The 18,332-nt window shown below is 36.9% G+C and overlaps 1 protein-coding gene across 2 annotated transcripts in view; it reads left to right on the forward strand.

Moving 5' to 3' along the window:
- Nucleotides 1-15,787, forward strand: part of LOC145536432 (plastin-3-like) — a 45,484-nt gene extending 29,697 nt beyond the window's left edge. The window contains exons 9-17 of one of the 2 annotated variants that reach the window (XM_081565780.1): nucleotides 4,768-4,794; nucleotides 5,067-5,162; nucleotides 8,769-8,964; nucleotides 10,538-10,616; nucleotides 11,344-11,458; nucleotides 11,646-11,779; nucleotides 12,621-12,744; nucleotides 12,967-13,091; nucleotides 14,556-15,787. In XM_081565780.1, the coding sequence (XP_081421906.1) occupies nucleotides 4,768-4,794; nucleotides 5,067-5,162; nucleotides 8,769-8,964; nucleotides 10,538-10,616; nucleotides 11,344-11,458; nucleotides 11,646-11,779; nucleotides 12,621-12,744; nucleotides 12,967-13,091; nucleotides 14,556-14,688 (1,029 nt within the window). In that variant the 3' untranslated portion in view covers nucleotides 14,689-15,787. The remainder of the gene's footprint in view (nucleotides 1-4,767; nucleotides 4,795-5,066; nucleotides 5,163-8,768; nucleotides 8,965-10,537; nucleotides 10,617-11,343; nucleotides 11,459-11,645; nucleotides 11,780-12,620; nucleotides 12,745-12,966; nucleotides 13,092-14,555) is intronic. The other variant, XM_081565779.1, reaches the window with a different exon arrangement.
- Nucleotides 15,788-18,332: the final 2,545 nt, after the last annotated feature.

Here is an 18,332-nt window from a genome sequence, read left to right on the forward strand (position 1 = left end):
TCTGTATGTCTTCTTTGGAGAAATGTCTGTTTAGGTCTTTTGCCCATTTTTTGAATGCGCTGTTTGTTTTCCTAATATTGAGCTATATGAGCTACTTATATATTCTGGAGATTAATCCTTTGTCAGTTGTTTCATTTGCAATTATTTTCTCCCTTTCTGAGGGTTATCTTTTAATCTTGTTTATTGTTTCCTTTGCTGTGCAAAAGCTTTTAAGTTTAATTAGGTCTATTAGGTTTTTTTTTGTTTTTATTTTCATTACTCTAGGAGGTGGGTCACAGAGGATCTTGCTGTGATTTATATCAAGGAGCATGCTGCCTATGTTTTCTTCTAAGCTTTATAGTTTCTGACCTGATATTTAAGTCTTTAATCCATTTTGAGTTTATTTTTGTGTATGGTGTTAGGAAGTGTTCTAGTTTCATTCTTTTGTAGCTGTCCTGTTTCCCCAGCACTACCTATTGAAGAGGCTGTCTTTTCTCCGTTGTATATTGTTGCCTCTTTTGTCAAAGATAAGGTACCCATAGGTGTGTGTAAGCTTATCTCTGGACTTTCTATCTTGTTCCATTGGTCTATGTTTTTGTTTTTGTGCCAGTACCATACTGTCTTGATGACTGTAGATCTGTAGTATAGTCTGAAGTCAGGAATGTTGATTCCTGCAGCTCTGATTTTCTTTGTCAAGATTGCTTTGGCTTTTCAGGGTCTTTTGTGTTTCCATTAAAGTTGTAACTTATTTTGAAAAAAAAAAGTTGCAACTTATTTTGGTTCTATTTCTGTGAAAAATATTATTGGTAGTTTGATAGGGATTACATTGAATCTGTAGATTGCTTTGAGTAGTATAGTCATTTTCACAATATTTCTCCCAATCCAAGAACATGGTATATTTCTCCATCTGTTTGTGTCATATTTGATTTGTTTCATCAGTGTCTCACAGTTTTCTGCATACAGGTCTTTTGTCCCTTTAGGTAGGTTTATTCCTAGGTATTTTATTCTTTTTGTTGCAATGGTGAATGGAATTGTTTCCTTAACATCCCTTTCTGATTTGTCATTGTTAGTGTATAGGAATGCAAGGGATTTCTCTGTGTTAATTTTATATCCTACAACTATACCATATTCATTGATTAATTCTGGTAATTTTCTGGTGGAATCTTTATGGTTTTCTATGTTATCATGTCATCTGCAAATAGAGTTTTACTTCTTGTTTTCCAATCTGGATTCCTTTTATTTCTTTTTCTTTCTTCTCTGATTGCCATGGCTAGGACTTCCAAATCTAGATTGAATAATAGTGGCAAGAGTGGGCACCATTGTCTTGTTCCTAATCTTAGAAGAAATGCTTTCAGTTTTTCGCTATTGAGAATAATGCTTGCTGTGGGTTTGTCGTATATGGCCTTTATTATGTTGAGGTAGGTTCCTTCTGTGCCTACTTTTTGGAGTGTTTTTATCATGAATGGGTATTATATTTTGTCAAAAGCTTTCTCTGCATCTATTTATATGATTGTATGACTTTTATCTTTCAGTTTATTGATATGGTCAATCACATTGATTGATTTGCATATGTTGAAGAATCCTTGCATCCCTGGGATAAATCACCCTTGCTTATGGTGTATGATCCATTAATGTGCTGTTGGATTCTGGTTGCTAAAATTTTGTTGAGGATTTTTGCATCTATATTCATCAATGATATTAGCCTGTAATTTTCTTTTTTGGTGGTATCTTTGTCTGGTTTTGCTCTCAAGGTGATGGTGGCCTCATAGAATGAGTTTGGGAGTTCTCCTTCCTCTGCAATTTTCTGGAAGAATTTGAGCATGATAGGTGTTAGCTCTTCTTTAAACTTTTGGTAGAATTCACCTGTGAAGCCATCTGGCCCTGGGCCTTTGTTTGCTGAAAGATTTTTAAATCACAGTTTCAATGTTGGTGCTTGTGATTGATCCGTTTGTGATTTCTAATTCTTCCTGTTTCAGTTTTGGAAGGTTGTACTTTTCTAAGAACTTATCCATTTCCAGGTTGTTCATTTTATTGGCATATGGTTGCTCACAGTAGTCTTTTATGATCCTTTGTATTTCTGCGTTCTGTAGTAACTTCTTTTTTGTTTCTAGTTTTATTGATTTGAGTCTTCTCCCTTTTTTCCTTGACGAGTCTGGCTAGTGGGTTGTCAATTTTATATTCTCAAAGAACCAGCTTTTAGTTTTATTGATCTTTGCTATTGTTTCCTTCATGTATTTTTCATTTATATCTTTACGATTTCTGTCCTTCTACTAACTTCAGGGTTTTTTTTTTGTGTTCTTCTTTTTCTATTTGCTTTGGCATAAAGTCTGGTTGTTTATGATGTTTTTCTCATTTCTTGAGGTAGGCTCATATTGCTATAAACTTCCCTCTTTTGCTGCGTCCCATAGGTTTTGGGTTGTCATGTTTTCATTGTCATTTATTTCTAGGTATTTTTAATTTCCTTTTTGATGCCTTCAGTACCTGTTGGTTATTTAGAAGCAGGTTGTTTAGCTTCCATGTGTTTGTGTTTTTTTTTTTTTTTCCTGTAATTCATATCTAGTCTCATAGCATTGTGGTTCAGAAAAAATGCTTGATACAATTTCAGTTTTCTTAAATTTCCTGATGATTGTGACTGAAGATGTGATCTGTCCTGGAGAGTGTTCCGTGTACACTTGAGAAAAAAGTGTATTCTGCTGTTTTGGAAAGGGAATCTTATTTTTAAATGAATATTGTAAAAAATTCTCCTTTGATATTTTTTTAAAAAAATATTCTGCTTTTAATAGTTTTAAAAAGAAGAGGATTTCTGGGTAATGTGAAAAGGAAGTTCCAATTTATGTTCACATTCAAATTTTCACCTAAAGCCCCTTTTTGGGGTAGTAAGTTACAGACTCTTTGGGGTCTACTCTTCACCTGTCTTTCTCAAGTGCATAGGGAGAAGGCACATACAAATTATTTCTGCACCCTTAGTAGATAGTTGTAAGTGAAAGCACTTTCACAACTGTAATGCCCTACTCCTTAGGAGATAACCTCTGTGCCACTAATGTAAGATCTGAGTTTGCGTTCCATGAATTTCTCTGCAGTGGCTTTCACTCTCACCTGATTCTCCCCATTCTTAGAATAATTTCTGGCAAGTGTATCAAACGTACATAGTTGGCTCATTGAAGATACAGCTTTCTAGGCCTCTCCCAGAGCTCTGTACTTAGCAGGTCAGAGCTTACATCTGGCCATCTCCATATTCAGCAACTTCCCTGGGGGATTAGGGTGTACACAATCCATAGGAGTTACCATGAGAAACATTCCTTTATAATCTGTTTGGACTGTCAAGGCCCAGTAATAGAAAACTACCAAAGCTGGGAAGGTGATCTTCAGATGTAACATTGATCTCAGGTGGCCTCGGCCTATAGCAGCTTGAGGCAGGGATTCTGTTCCCAGCCAGAGATTGAGGTCAGGCTACAGCCGTGAGAGAACTGAATCTTAGCCACTAGACCACGAGGGACCAGTGGGACCAAGGCCCTGGCCCATCAGCTGTGTAGAAATGAATTTCCACATAGAGACTGAGACAAGTAAAACAAGTGTTTATTAGGAGGAAAACGTATATGTGAATAGACTCACATGGGTGGGCTCAGAGAGACAGTTGCACCCTCGTGGTGGTTGAAGTCACTTTCATGGAGCATTTCTTCTGGGTTTCCCTTTGCCAGTCATCTTGCTTTGTCTGGTTCTGAGTCCGTGTTTGGTTTATCTCAGGATCCTCCCATGTGTGCATGTGTATCTCTTAGCCAAGATGGATTCTAGTGAAGAGGCCTATGGGTAGGTTGACATCACTTACTATGAGCTTGAGACAGGAGATACATGGGTCCAGGCTGAAGAGTTTCTCCCCTGTGGACAGAAATTCTATAATAGAAGAAACTCCATAAAAACTGGATGATGGAGGAGGCTGGGCCTTGCCCAGATAAGAAATAAAAGACCATATATTCCTCATTCTTGAAGTCAAGGATACCTTCCTGACTACACAGGCACAGGAAGGCTCAATGGAGGTCAAAAGGAAGGGGGCAACACCTCAATTTCTGTCTGGGAACCAAAGCCCTGCTTCAAGGCACTGTGGACTGAGGCTACCCAAAACCACCGTGATGCTACCTCTTCTATCTCTTATCTGGACAGGGCCCAGCCTGCTCCATCATCCAGCTTTTATGGAGTTTCTGCTATTACTATTATGGAGTTTCTGTCCACAGGGAGAAACTTCAGCCTGGGGCCCATGTATGTCCTGCCTCAACATGATAAAGAAACTTCACTCCAGTTCCTGTCCTCTGGTATTCCAGAGAGGCAGAATTGTACTTGACATGTGTGTTGGAGACCCTCATTAAATGTTTACACTAATATAGTGGTTTTCAGGTTTTGTTCTGTGTAGCATCCACACAGCCTGAATTCACCCAGCCCACATCCCATATGAGCAATACCATTTTGTTTTAGGTATTCGGTATTCCAAGTAAAAGTGTTCCAGTGTTGAAAGAGGTCAAGGGCTTAAAACAAAGAGAAGCTCATTTGGTTAAATATATTCAGATGATTAAGAGTTTACTGTTATTTCACCACCTCAAGTAGAAATCATTTAAAAATTTTTGTCATTTCAATTTATAATTTAATGCATTGTTAACACAACTAATCTCTTCTCCATAGGTTATGGTATATACATATTATGCTTTGTAATGATATAACCTGTTTATTTTCTCTTTCCCTATGCTTCCTGGATTTCTCCTATCCTACTTGTTTCTCGTGCTTGTTTTATCTGTCAAGCTTATTGACTTCAGTAACTCAGTGAAGGTACAGAACTAGTTATATGTTTTCTAGCATTATTATATTGATGATTTCAATAAATTGTAAAGTCATGACAAAATCCAGTTCATCCATATTCAAGGCAGACATAAGGCCAGATAGGTGGACTTTTCTGGGAAAAGGAACTGTTAAATAAGAAGATAGAGATTTGTGTCACATTCTTACAAAATCCAATGCAAATATCCTTCCACACATGGGACAATAGGATACATTCATTCTTTGTAAATGTGATCTCACTGACATTTGCAATTCATTTTTAGGATTCCAAAGCCTATTTTCATCTTCTCAATCAAATCGCACCAAAAGGACAAAAGGAAGGTGAACCACGGATAGATATTAACATGTCGGGTTTCAATGTAAGTATAGATGTTCTTGTGAATTCTACAAGCTTACAAAATTGTCAATTTCTTATAGATAACAAGAATGCTTATAATTGCATGTTGTGATGTTGGCAGTTTTAAGTATTATCTTAAATTTTATTACTGTAGATGTAATTTATAGACAGAAAGACCAGCTTTGATTTATATTAATAGTTTATTGGTGAGTTCTGTAGTTATGGTGTTGTTGGTTTTTATGGATGGCATAAAATATTCAGAGTAAGTGTGGGGAAATAAGCACTAGAGGCTAACCTTTTCTGAGTGTTTGGATTATAATCACAATGATAGATTTAATGAAAACATATTCTTATGTTGAGAGTAATGTGAATGTGTTTACAAACTCCTGATCTCTCAAATCCAATTTGGTGAATTACTGTCACAGACCATGTTCCCTTGTTACATCACTTATTTGCTCAATGACCTTGGACGAGTTCCTTTGTTCATACATGAAGTAACAAGTTGGCCTAGACTATTGAGTCTCAACTTTCTAGGATCCTGTTGTTCTTTGTATTCATTAGATATGGAATGGATTCTACTGATTTTTAAAAAATGCACATTTCTAGCATATTTCATATCCACTTCAGGATTGAGTGGATTACACTTGCTAAACATTTTATGCAGCCCTTATCAGAACTGAATTTGTCACTGACTTGTAGTACTTACATTTCTGTCTGTTTTTAAATCTGAAATTCTTCAGTTCAGGTCCCTCTTGGCACAAATGAGGGGCCCTCCTGTGCATGAAGGAAGCTATCTGGGATGGCTAGCCAGGTGATCTTATGCCTGGGTAGATAACACCAGTGTACTGATTCTGATTATGATACAGCTCTTCTCTAGTCACTTCTCCCTGGTTGATCTTAAAGCACTCCCTTCGCTGTCTCTGTCCTCCTCAGAATCCTTTAAGGATTCCCCGTTGACTTAAGAGTTCAATCTGAAATGTTCTGCTGTGCACGTGAAGCCCTGCTACACCATCTTGCTCCATTTCTTCTAGCCAGGGCAATTTCCTACTGCTCTGTCCACACATTCATTTTACTGTTGAGCCTTTCATCATGCTTTTCCTTTGTTTTTCAGTGTCCTTTATCTTTGTCAGTCTTATACCTTCTTTAGGGATATGTATCTCCATCATAACATCCAGTTTCCTCATGATCCTTTGTGATTCCTCTCTGCCTCCATACTCCACCATCCCAGGCAACCACTGATTTGCTTTCTTTCAATGTAGTTTGAATTTTTGAGAATTTTATGGAATCATATAATAGGTGCCCTTTTTTTAATCAAGCTTCTTTCAGCGTTATTATTTTGAGATTCATCTGTGTTGTTACATAAATCAGAAATTCATTCCTTTTTATTGCTGAATAATATTTCAGTGAATGGATATGCTATAATTTGTTATCCATTCACCCCAATGAACATTTGGATTGTTTCAAGTTTGAGGCTATTACAAATACAGCTGCTCTGAACATTCATATACAAGTCTTTGTGTGAGTTTATGCATTCATTTATCTTTGGTAAATACCTAGGAGTAGAATGGCTGGGTAATGGTATATGTGCGTTTAACTTTTCTAAGCAGCCGCCAAGTTGTTTTCCAAAATGGTTGTACCATTGCACATTGCTACCAGTAGCACATGAAAGTTCCAGTTCATCCACATGCTCACTGACACTTTAATGTGGTTAGTTTAAACATTAAGAATTTTGGCAGTGGTAGAGGTGTCTCATTGTGATTTTAATTTGCATTTCCCTAATGGCTAATGATGTTGAACATCTTTTCATGTAGTTATTTGCTGTCTATACATCTTTGTTTAAACACTTTACCCATTTTAATTGCATTGTTTGTTTTCTTATCAAGTTTTGAGTGTTTTATATATTTTGGATATAAGTCCTTGATTGGATATGTGATTTGCAGATACTTAGTCCCAGTGGTTTTCCAAGAACAGGCATTGTTTAATTTGAACAAAGTCAGATTTAGTCATTTTTTTTCTTTGACAAATCATGCTTTTGATGTTGTATCTAAGAAATTTTAGCCTAACACAAGGTCACAAACATTTCTTATGTCTCCTCTTAGAGGGTTTATAGTTGGGGTTTTATATCTAGTTTTTTATTTATAGTTTTGGGTTTATACATTTACATGTGTGTGTGTATTGAAGGTTAATTTTGAATATGATGTGAGGTATGGGCTGAAGTTCTTTTTGGCATATATATATATATTTATTTGATTGTCTTTTGTTTCATTATTCTGTATCTTAATTTTTTAAAATTGTTGCTATTTCAACGTTTCCTTCTACTCCAATATCATCAATGCTTTTTGTTTAAGAATGCCGAGATGATAAAAAATATGAGATTTAAAAATAAAGATAGTAAATAGCATGAACCAGAAGTATTAAAGTAACAGAAAATAGAATAGGCTCTATGAGATGAACTCACTAGGCTCATGGAGAATCCCAAAGGCTGAATCCCAGTCAACTGCTCATCTGCTGGTGGTTACTGATTGCTCTGCAATGGTAACAGTGAAGGGTAACACAGTAAATACCCATTCTTCTGGAGACCTAGATGATCGAGGCCCCTCACTGGAGATGAAAAAAGTAAAGATAGCATCACCCATTAAAGACAGAGTTAAGACTCAAATTATAGAATCTGAACTGTGTTGGTTTGTAAGTAACATTCCTCAAATTTCCTTTATCTCTTGTTTCCCCCTTATTATAAAAATCCCTTCTTACCTGACACTCTTTTCCAGAAGACATACATTTACCCTGGGGCATACTGGGGTGGCCACATCTATAGTAACTGCCAAGAGAAGTCTAGAGGGGGCAGATCACTGGAAACGAATAATCCAAAAGCAATTGTTCCTCCTGCAGCTCCAGTTTTTTTTTACTTTTATTGTTGGGAGGTGGGGATGGTGAGCACTTGGGAAACTATCTTTAATTTGGTATGAAATTATCAGATCTGTAACTTATACTCCTCACCAAACTGTATGTTAGTCAAGAAATCAGCATGCATCTTTCCAAAAGGAAAGAAGTTGGGGTTGAGGGGGTGGGGGGGACAAAACAGAGAAGAAGTTAGGAGTCCTAGGAATTAGCTGAAAGTAAGTATTTTACACAGAAATAGACAACTTTGCTTCCTGGATGGAAAAGTAAAATCAAAAAATAGTTTAAGAGAAAGATGATAATTTGAAATATGTAATTTAAACCTCAAAATTATTGGAGCCTGGTATCCTTGATTATTATTGTAAAAAATTTCTTCATAATTCCTTCATCTTTTTCAGCCTTACACCCTCTTTAGGGCCTAAATTTAAAATCTGAACAAGTTTCACTTTTTTTCTTAATGAATTTTGGCATGAGAGAAGTAATTTCAGTTGAGTGAAATGTATCCTGTCCTTAGATTCGTGATCTGGTGCCATCTAGGGTATTTTCAAGGTACTGCATATCCAGCACAGGCAACTTTTTTTTTTTTTTTTTTGCATTCAAAACAGTAATATAAGTACCATGTGTTGGCTAAGAAAAAATAGAATTGTATACCCAGCTTATCATTGTAGGGCAAAGTTTCTATATTTTTAGTATGGCCTTTTTTAAAAAAAGTCTTATTTTACTTCAACAGGAAACAGATGATTTGAAGAGGGCTGAGAGTATGCTTCAACAAGCAGACAAATTAGGTTGCAGAAAGTTTGTTACCCCAGCTGATGTTGTCAGTGGGAACCCCAAACTGAACTTAGCCTTTGTGGCTAACCTGTTTAATAAATACCCAGCACTCACTAAGCCAGAGAACCAAGATATTGATTGGACTCTATTAGAAGGTAATAGAGTATACAGGTTTAGTATACAGGTTTCTTAAATTATATTTGGGGCTACACAGTAGAAATACATAGGCCACGATGATTTCATAATCTTGATTTAATAAGTTTCCTTATCCACTTTCCTTTAGCAGCTGTCTACTATAAGTAGTCCCAAGGGCTGAGTAAAAAGTGGCAACTGATAGAAAGGGATGATACAAGGGAACTTTTATTTTAATTTACTTATTTTTGGCTGCTCTGGGTCTTTGTTGCTGCGTGTCGGCTTTCTCTAGTTGCTGCACCCGGGGGCTACTCTTTGTTTTGGTGCTCAGCCTTCTCATTGGGGTGGCTTCTCTTGTTGAGGAGCGTAGGTTCAGTAGTTGGGCTTCGTTGCCCCATGGCATAGGGGATCTTCCTGAACCAGGGATCGAACCTGTGTCCCCTGCTTTGGCAGGAGGACTTTTATCCACTGTACCACCAAGGAAGTCTGGGAACTTTTAAAGTAAGCTAGCCTAGGATCACTTAGTATAAGGCCACTTAGTAAACCAATGTTTTATTTTAATATTTTGTATTTAGGTCACTTATTTTTAAACCTCCCTCCAAAAAAATGCACGTGTGCATAAAATTTGACCTATGTAAATCTGCAGTATTTGATTCATTCTTGCATAGTCAGACTAACTGAAACTGCTCTCATTTCCTTTCACCTTTAACCTACTCAAAAAATAATAATAATGCATGTAAATATTCATTTAATTTGGGAAAGGCAGAGTATACCTTTGCCAGATTATATATGCATGAAGTATAGTACTTAAAAATTAACAAATGTAATTAGTAGCTCATTGCATATCCACTAGCATTATTATGAAATCAGATGGTAAAGAATCTGCCTGCAGTGCAGGAGACCTGGGATCAATCCCTGGGTTGGGAAGATCCCCTGGAGAAGGGAATGGCTGCCCACTCCAGTGTTCTTGCCTAAGAAATCCGTGGACAGAGGATTCTGGAAGGCTACAGTCCATGGGATCACAAAGAGCTGGACACAACTTAGCGACTAATACTTCAAACTCTCAATTAGCAGCTCATTGCATATATACTAGGATTACTGTAAAATCTTTAAATTTTATGCTTTTGAAGTTTCAAATAATTTGTTGCTCTAATATAGGCACGTAAAAAAAAGTACATATATGTAACTTAGTATCAGTATTTTTAAATGGGTAGAGAGAAGATGTAAATTAATGTGAGTATAGAGGTTTGTATGACCATGGTAAATTTTTCTAATAAAAACTAAACCAATAATATCAGTTACTTTAGAAGTATGGGGATTTGGGGAGATACTGGAGAAGGATGAGATAGGGAAGAGAGTATAAAAAGTTCATATACCTCTTAGCTGGTTATAATAAGGTTATATTTTTACTTTTAAAAGAAAGTCATCCAATTTAAAAAACAAGAGAGTATGTATTTAGAGAGACTGCTTAGAGATTCATATTGGAGAAAACCTTTAGATCTGAAAAAAAAATAATCATCTAATTGTGGGTTGATGTTATATGCACATATGCAAGGTGTTTAATGATTATATAAACACTGTGAATATTTTTAATAGGAGAAACTCGCGAAGAAAGAACCTTTCGTAACTGGATGAACTCTCTTGGTGTTAATCCCCATGTAAACCATCTCTATGCGTAAGCCTTCCAATGCTCTTGTAAAGTTTTGAACATCATGAATGGATGCTGCATAAATAATTATAGCTCTAAACCTTTTCTAAATGTTAGTTTGTAGCCATTACTTTATTGGAAAATGTGGTGACTTCCGTTATCATTTCCCAAATACACAAAAGCCCAGATTATTTCTTTACATGGTCATTAAGTGAAAAAATGTATAAATATCTTTCTAACACCCTAGGGAACAGAGACTTTATATTTTGAAACGGAGACCAGAGAGCACATTAAGTAGACCATCCATGATGCCTTGAGGTCTTTGTGTTCACTGTTCTCTCAGCCTGGAATGTTCTTTTCCACATCAAATGCTTTATTCCCTTGCTATATTCAAGCCGCTGATTCAGATCCTAACCACCACCTACCACTGCCTAACTCCTAACCTCTTTCTTTTTGTTTTTCATAGCAATTAAATACATTCCCCTAACCCATTTATCCATATACTTGTTTATTCTCTTTCTTTCTCTGACTCTAAAGGCCTGGAATTTTTCTCCTATGAGCCCAGCTTCTAGAACAGTTCTTTGCAAACAATAAGCTCTCAATAACTATTTTTAAGTGAATTGGATGGTGTTAGCTCCATTTTTAGCACAGATTAATAAAATACATGAGTCTTTTGACAGTGTAGTGTCCTTGTTTTTAAGGAAACAGGCTCTGCTCTCTGAAAACACTGATCAAACTCTTTTTAAATCATCAGTGACCTGCAAGATGCCCTGGTAATCTTACAGCTATATGAACGAATTAAAGTTCCTGTTGACTGGAGTAAGGTGAATAAACCTCCATACCCGAAACTTGGAGCCAACATGAAAAAGGTAGCTAATTAAGTTGCTGCACATATTTGTTACGGACTGTTTTTATTCTCAATTTGTTTCTTTTGTTTGGGAAACTCTTTGACTCTGAGCTTCTTGAGGACAGAAACTGTGTCTTACTTTGTGCGCACCTGCATATAAAGATTAAACAAGTGAAAATCTTTAATCATTTGCTTTTGTTTGCTTGCAGCTAGAAAACTGCAACTATGCTGTTGAATTAGGGAAGCATCCTGCCAAATTCTCCCTGGTTGGCATTGGAGGGCAAGACCTGAATGATGGAAATCAAACCCTGACTTTAGCTTTGGTCTGGCAGCTGATGAGAAGGTATAGTATACAATTTTAACTGCTCAAGTTCACTATCATACAGGTCTGTGATCTAGTCTTTACTATTTCTAAGGAAACGTATCAATGACTACACCTTTGAAATTTTTATGTTTAGACTCCGAAGTGAGTTTAAGTAATGAGTATATGTTGGATGGTCAATGGGAAATGCCTTCTCGATAGTGAGGCAACAGAATTGTGAATATTTCCCTTTTTTATAATCTGCCTGACACAGACCTGAGCCTCATTTAGAGTTGGTGAATAAAAACAGCAAAAATTATGAACATGTATACATTTGAGAAAGAAGATCTCTTAACTGTAATGCTAAAAAGCAATTCATTATAACTGGGTACCAGCCAAAGCACAGCTTACTTTAAGTCGTTACCAGGGGTTGGCCTAGTACACAGTGAGCCTGCAGTAAGTAGACTGGTGGACTTACTCAGTAGAGCGCTGAAAATCTTCCCACCAGCAGTGCAAAAGGCAGCTCAATGGCAAGCCACTACTGCCTGAAATTTTTTTTTTCATATAGTGTGAATGTCTTCTCGTGAAATCTTTCCTTTAATCTCTCAAACCTAAGGAAAAGAAATGAAAGATAAAGCATTCTAATAATTGTATTTTTTTCTAATAAACTAGGACAGAAACTGTTCTGCTGCTTTTTTAAAATTAATTTCTATTGGTGTTTAGTTGCTTTACAATGTTGTGTTAGTTTCTGCTATACAGCAAAGTGAATCAGCTATATGTTTAAATATATCCCGTCTTTTTCAGCACAGAGCATTGAGTCGAGTTCCCTATCCTATGCAGTAGCTTCTCATTAGTTACCTATTTCTTCTGCTGCTTCATTTAGATATACCCTCAACGTCCTGGAAGATCTCGGTGATGGTCAGAAAGCTAATGACGACATCATTGTAAGCTGGGTGAACAGAACATTGAATGAAGCTGGAAAATCAACCTCCATTCAGAGTTTTAAGGTAAGAATTCCATGTTTGACTATTAAACGTTATGTTTGCTATAAAAAGTATCTATAGTTTGGAAAGCTAGCCTTTGGATTCTTTGTGAGTGAGATCATTGTGGGGCTAACGACATGATTCTTTTTTAATTCACTAGACTTTGTTTTTGACAGCGTTATATAAGTGATCATGCATTAATTTGTACACATGGAAATTCTCAAATGTATTGTCCTTTTACTCTAGGATAAGACGATCAGCTCTAGTTTGGCAGTTGTGGATTTAATTGACGCCATCCAGCCAGGCTGCATAAACTATGACCTTGTTAAGAGTGGCACTCTGACAGAAGATGACAAGCACAATAATGCCAAGTAAGGGATGCTGCCTAATATCCTCATAAGGGCATAGACATTGTAGGCAGGCAGATCTGCATTATCATTCAGGTTCTGCCACTCAAGAATGGTGTCAGCTGGGGGAAGCATCTTCTAGCCTCAGATTCCTCATCCATAAAATGGGAGCAATAATACTTACCTTGGAGATTTTGAAATGAGTAAAATACGTTAAGAGCCTAACATTGCTGCACCTGACCTAATAGGTAGGTGCTCAGTCAGCCATTGGTTTGTAGGTTATAGAAATAATGTATGTGTTAAAGCAACTTAGCTGCAAACTTAGAACAGAAGAAAAATGGGCTAAGGATAACCATGCCTTTGATAGGGTTTTCTTTTGTTGCACTCTTTTCAAACGTTTTTAAAACTTACTGTGCATAGCCCACCTTACTACATACACTGAGTTTATCTTGGTCCCTTAAGTGGGCAGGATGCTAAACCCTCAGCTGAAACCGTGCCTTGAAAGTTCCCTGCATTTTGACAACATGCAGAAGGTCCTTCCCACCTGCCTCTTCCCTTCTTCTCCAAAGATCTAGACTGTGATCTGGTTTCATGGGCAACCCATGAAAGCTCTCCTAGTATACACTGAAAATCAGCTCCCAACAGGGCTTCACAAGATAGCTAAGAAGCATTACTGTAAAACTTCATTTTGGCATCACATACTGCATCACATCATTTCTTCCCTCCTTGAAAAAAAATATTTGCAGCATAATATGATAAAGATTTATAGAGAACTCCTCAAAGTTCTTTTTCCAGAAACTTGATCATATTTAAAGATTCCTGTTATAGAACACCTAGAAATGCCTTGTGTATTAATTGAGGGGTGCTCCTGCAAATTTCCTCGGCTGGACATGTCAGTTCTTAACTCCTTTCCTTTTTCTACCCTTTTCATTCCTTGCTTCAGCCACACTGGCATGTACCATACAGACTGTCTCTCCTCCCTTGGATATTTCGAAGTATTCACTGCATCTATGAAATTGTATTTTGCATCTGGCACAGTTTTCCATTCTGTGTCTCTAAGATCTCGTGATAGCCACTGTTATCTTATTACATGCTCAATGAGAATATCAATATCTGAGTAATTATATATACATATTTTCAACATCTGGGTATATATACATATATGTATATACACACACACACACATATTCTAGAAAAGTGTTTTTTCATATCAGTGCTCCTAAATTGTTCTCATTTTACATTGTAGAAAAGGAGTGAATAAATATCATCAGCCCCAAATAGTAGAGCTTAAAAATCTGGTATCACTTATGAGTGACCTCAAAAAATAAAAGAGAAGACAATGAAAAATAAAGTCATTCTGATCTGAACTCTCACTGTAGAAGTTTTGCATCCTAGACAGTTGAGTATATAAGAGGAAATAGATGCCTCATGTCAGTGCCCATGACTGACCAGAATTGCACTTCAATTTTTGTTTCCTCCAAAAAATAGGTACGCAGTGTCGATGGCTAGAAGACTTGGAGCCAGGGTGTACGCTCTCCCAGAAGACCTTGTGGAAGTAAAGCCCAAGATGGTCATGACTGTGTTTGCATGCTTGATGGGCAGGGGTATGAAGAGAGTGTAAAATAACCAATTTGAATAAAAAACAACCTTGCTCCCAGGTGCATGATTAGCAGTACAGCAATTTCTGGCCGAAGTGCTCATGGCTTAAGAAACTATTGGTTATTGAAAGGACTTTTTAGTTTTCACAAGACTAAGCTCATCATGGGAGCCCTCAGGTGAAAGAGTTTTAGTAGCAACAACTCCTCTTTCCCATAGTCAAGGTGGATTTGTCAGGCCCACCTGAAATGTGCCCGTAGTCAAATCATTTACTCGCTCCTCATAGATCGCTGCCCTTGACATTTTCCATTGCTGTACGTATTTCTATGTATCTGTTTTCCTCTTAGAATGTCCACCTCGTGGGACTTGCTTAGATGATTGAATATGAATATTATTGATATTAGGCAATAATTTGCTTTCCATCCAGTATGCTAGTTCTTATTCAAGAACTGTGGTCAGAGGGTATTTGTATATGAGTATCCTTTGCTTATCTTTCTAGTACTGAAAATTGACAGAAGTAACTGGCTGTGCAGAATGTAATAGAAGCTTTTCATATTCTTTTATTCTTAAAATCAGTATCTTTTTACAGTATTCTTTCTACATGATCCTTTTTTGTACATTTAAGAATATTTTGATTACGTTAAATAAGACTGCTGATTTTGCTACTTTTTTAAGGGGTCTTCAAGTAAGTAAAAAACATAGAGGGAAATGTACCTTGAATTTCCATCTTCCCTCCCACACTAAAGCTGTAAACACTTGACATATTTTGTCCTGAAACATTGGTTCAATATATGCTTATTTGTTTTAAAACATGTACCATCAAACTCTCTCTTTAGATTTAAAATGCTGTTGAATATGACACTTTTGAGGAGAGAGTGGGCTCAGAATTTAGGAAGGATATGGTAGGCCAAGTATGCTAAGTGTATATTAAATTTTCTAATTTTACACCTAAGATAAGGAGATGTGGTCACTAAAAAATAAACATATATGTAGGACTTAATGTACTCTAATGTACTCTTGCTTTGTCAAGCTGTTTGCTATAGTTTTTAAGATCATAATGTTACTCTAACTCTAATGTAATCTGGTAGCGATCATTAGTTCAAATAAAGGCATTTACATAATTAGTCTCTTCGTGCCTCTGTCCCTTCTTAGTATGCCTATAATGTTTGCCAGTTTTTTTTCTCCAATATTCTAACTCATTTTCTGGTGTACTTTATAATATGATGTTTGTTAAATTTATGCTTTTGGAGCTGAATTACACAGATGGACAGATTAAGGTTATAATCCTCAATGAGGTAAGATGGTTTTCTCCAACTTACCAAAATTTCTTAGTCCATTTTCTCCCTTTTTCTTTCTTTTCATGTCATTCAATCTTTTCAGTGTTCAGTAATGACACGATATGTGTTTGCATGCGTGCTAAGTCACTTCAGTCTTGTTGGACTCTTTGTGACCCTATGGACTGTATCCCGCCAGGCTCCTCTGTCCATGGGATTCTCCAGGCAAGAATACTGGAGTGGGTTGTCATTCCCTTCTCCAGGGGATCTTTCCAACACAGGGCTAGAACCTGCATCTCCTGCAACTCCTGCATTGCAGGCGATTCTTTACTGCTGAGCCACCAGGGACGCCTGTTCTATGGTATACAGAAGGTCAAAACAATGGGGATCCAAACAACCAGGGAGGAGAGGTGGCTTATGACAGGTTTTCTTAGCCTCATCACTATTGACATTTTGGGCTGGATAATTCTTTGTTGGAGGTGGGAGGGAGCTGTCCTGTGCATTATTGCAGAGCATTTAGCTGTGTCCCTGGCCTCTATCCACTAGATGTCAGTAGCATACCCCCAGTGTGTAGACCAAATATGTCTCCAGAACCAGTCAAATGTTCCAAGGTGGGGGCAAAATCATCTCTAGTTGACAAAATGTTGTTTATGGTACCGTTTTAACGTTTTGTGTGAATCAGTAATATGAAATGCAATCCTTTAAGGAACTACATGGTGATACTATAAAATAGTTTTTATTTATAGCCTAAGAATAAGAAAGACCTTTCTTAATATGATATAAACCCCAGAGCTATAAAAGAAAGATAAATGTGACAATTCTACTTTTGCAATAAATGAGTAAGCAAAGTCACAATATAGATGACTGAGAAAAAATGTTTGGTCCCATTGTCTTAGTCCATTCAGGCTGCTGTAACAAAGTATCATAGACTGCGTGATTTATAAATACCAAATTTATTTCTCACAGTTAGGCAGTCTGGAAGTCCCAGATCAAGGCACTGGAAGGTTTGCTGTGTAGTGAGAGCACACCTCCTAGTTCACAGATGGCTGTCTTTTAGCTGTAACCTCACATTGTGATAGGGACAAGGAGCTCTGGAGTCTCTTTAATAAGGGCACTAACCCCACTCATGACTTCACCTTTATAACTTAATGTCCCACCTCCTAATACCGTCACACTGGGAGATTGTGTTTCAACATGCAAATTTTGGAGGAGCCTGAAACATTTAGTCTATAGTACCCGTATGATGGATTTTCTTAATATAAGGATAAAAGACCAGTCTCTGCAAATATATACCAGGGTAACTGATAAGACAGGACAGTTATCCCTTATGACCTGTCTTCTACTTTGTATTTCCCATGCTTATCTACATTTGTTTCCTTCCAGGTACAAAAGTTCTCTGTAAGTAATGCCTTGAAGTGGCTTTGAAGCAAGATATTAATAAAAAAGACTTATTCCATCTTGCCCTTTATTCAAAACAGGAGCTAGTTTCTTGGGTGGTTCACTGTACAGAGCCCACCATCTGTAGGAATGCACCTTTGGTTACTTAAGTGTTCACATGAAACAGTTGGCCTGAACACACCATTCTTCTTTCCTCCAAATAAAGGGCTAAAATCACTAATATATTAAGAAATCTAACAAATCTGTAAAAGAGAAAGTTCCATTAGAAAAATGGGCAAAGGAGATCAATATCCAATTCAAAGCCTATAATCAAACAAAGAACATTAAAAGGGAATGCTGATTCTCAAAAAGTAACGAGGGTTATGTAGTTTCAACCAACAAAGAGCTGCCTTTTTTAGTAGACTTTATTTTTAGAGCAATTTTAGGTTCACAGCAAAATTGAGTAAAATGTACAAAGATTTTCCACATACCTCCAGCCCACACACATGCATGAGCCTCCCTCACTAACAACATCCCCCACCAGAGTGGTACATTTGTTATAGTTGATGAACCTACATGGACACATCCATAATCACCTAAAGTCCATAGTTTACCTTGGATATTCTGTGGATTTTGACAAACGTGTAATGACATGAATCTACCTTTATAGTATAATATATAGGATTTTCACTGCCCTAGAATCTTCTGTTCTCTGCCTTGCCATCCCTCCCTATTCCCTAACCCCTGGAAACCACTGATCTTTTTACGATCTCCATAGTTTTGCCTTTTCCAGAATGTCAGAATCATACAGTATAGCCTTTTCAGATTGTTTTCTTTCACTGAGTAATAGGCATTTAATAGAACTGCCTTTTTTATGAACTGCCTGCCATTGATTTTTTTAAACAGTAATTGATAAATTATTTGATGCTAATGAAGGTATGAGCATACAGGCATTCTCTGACACCACAGATGGAAGAGTGATCAGTTTATAGCTTGTTGAAGGCAAGTTGGTAATTAC

Source organism: Giraffa tippelskirchi, chromosome X (genome assembly GCF_054371585.1).
Source record: "Giraffa tippelskirchi isolate mGirTip1 chromosome X, T2T-mGirTip1v1.2.pri, whole genome shotgun sequence".
NCBI lineage: Eukaryota > Metazoa > Chordata > Mammalia > Artiodactyla > Giraffidae > Giraffa > Giraffa tippelskirchi.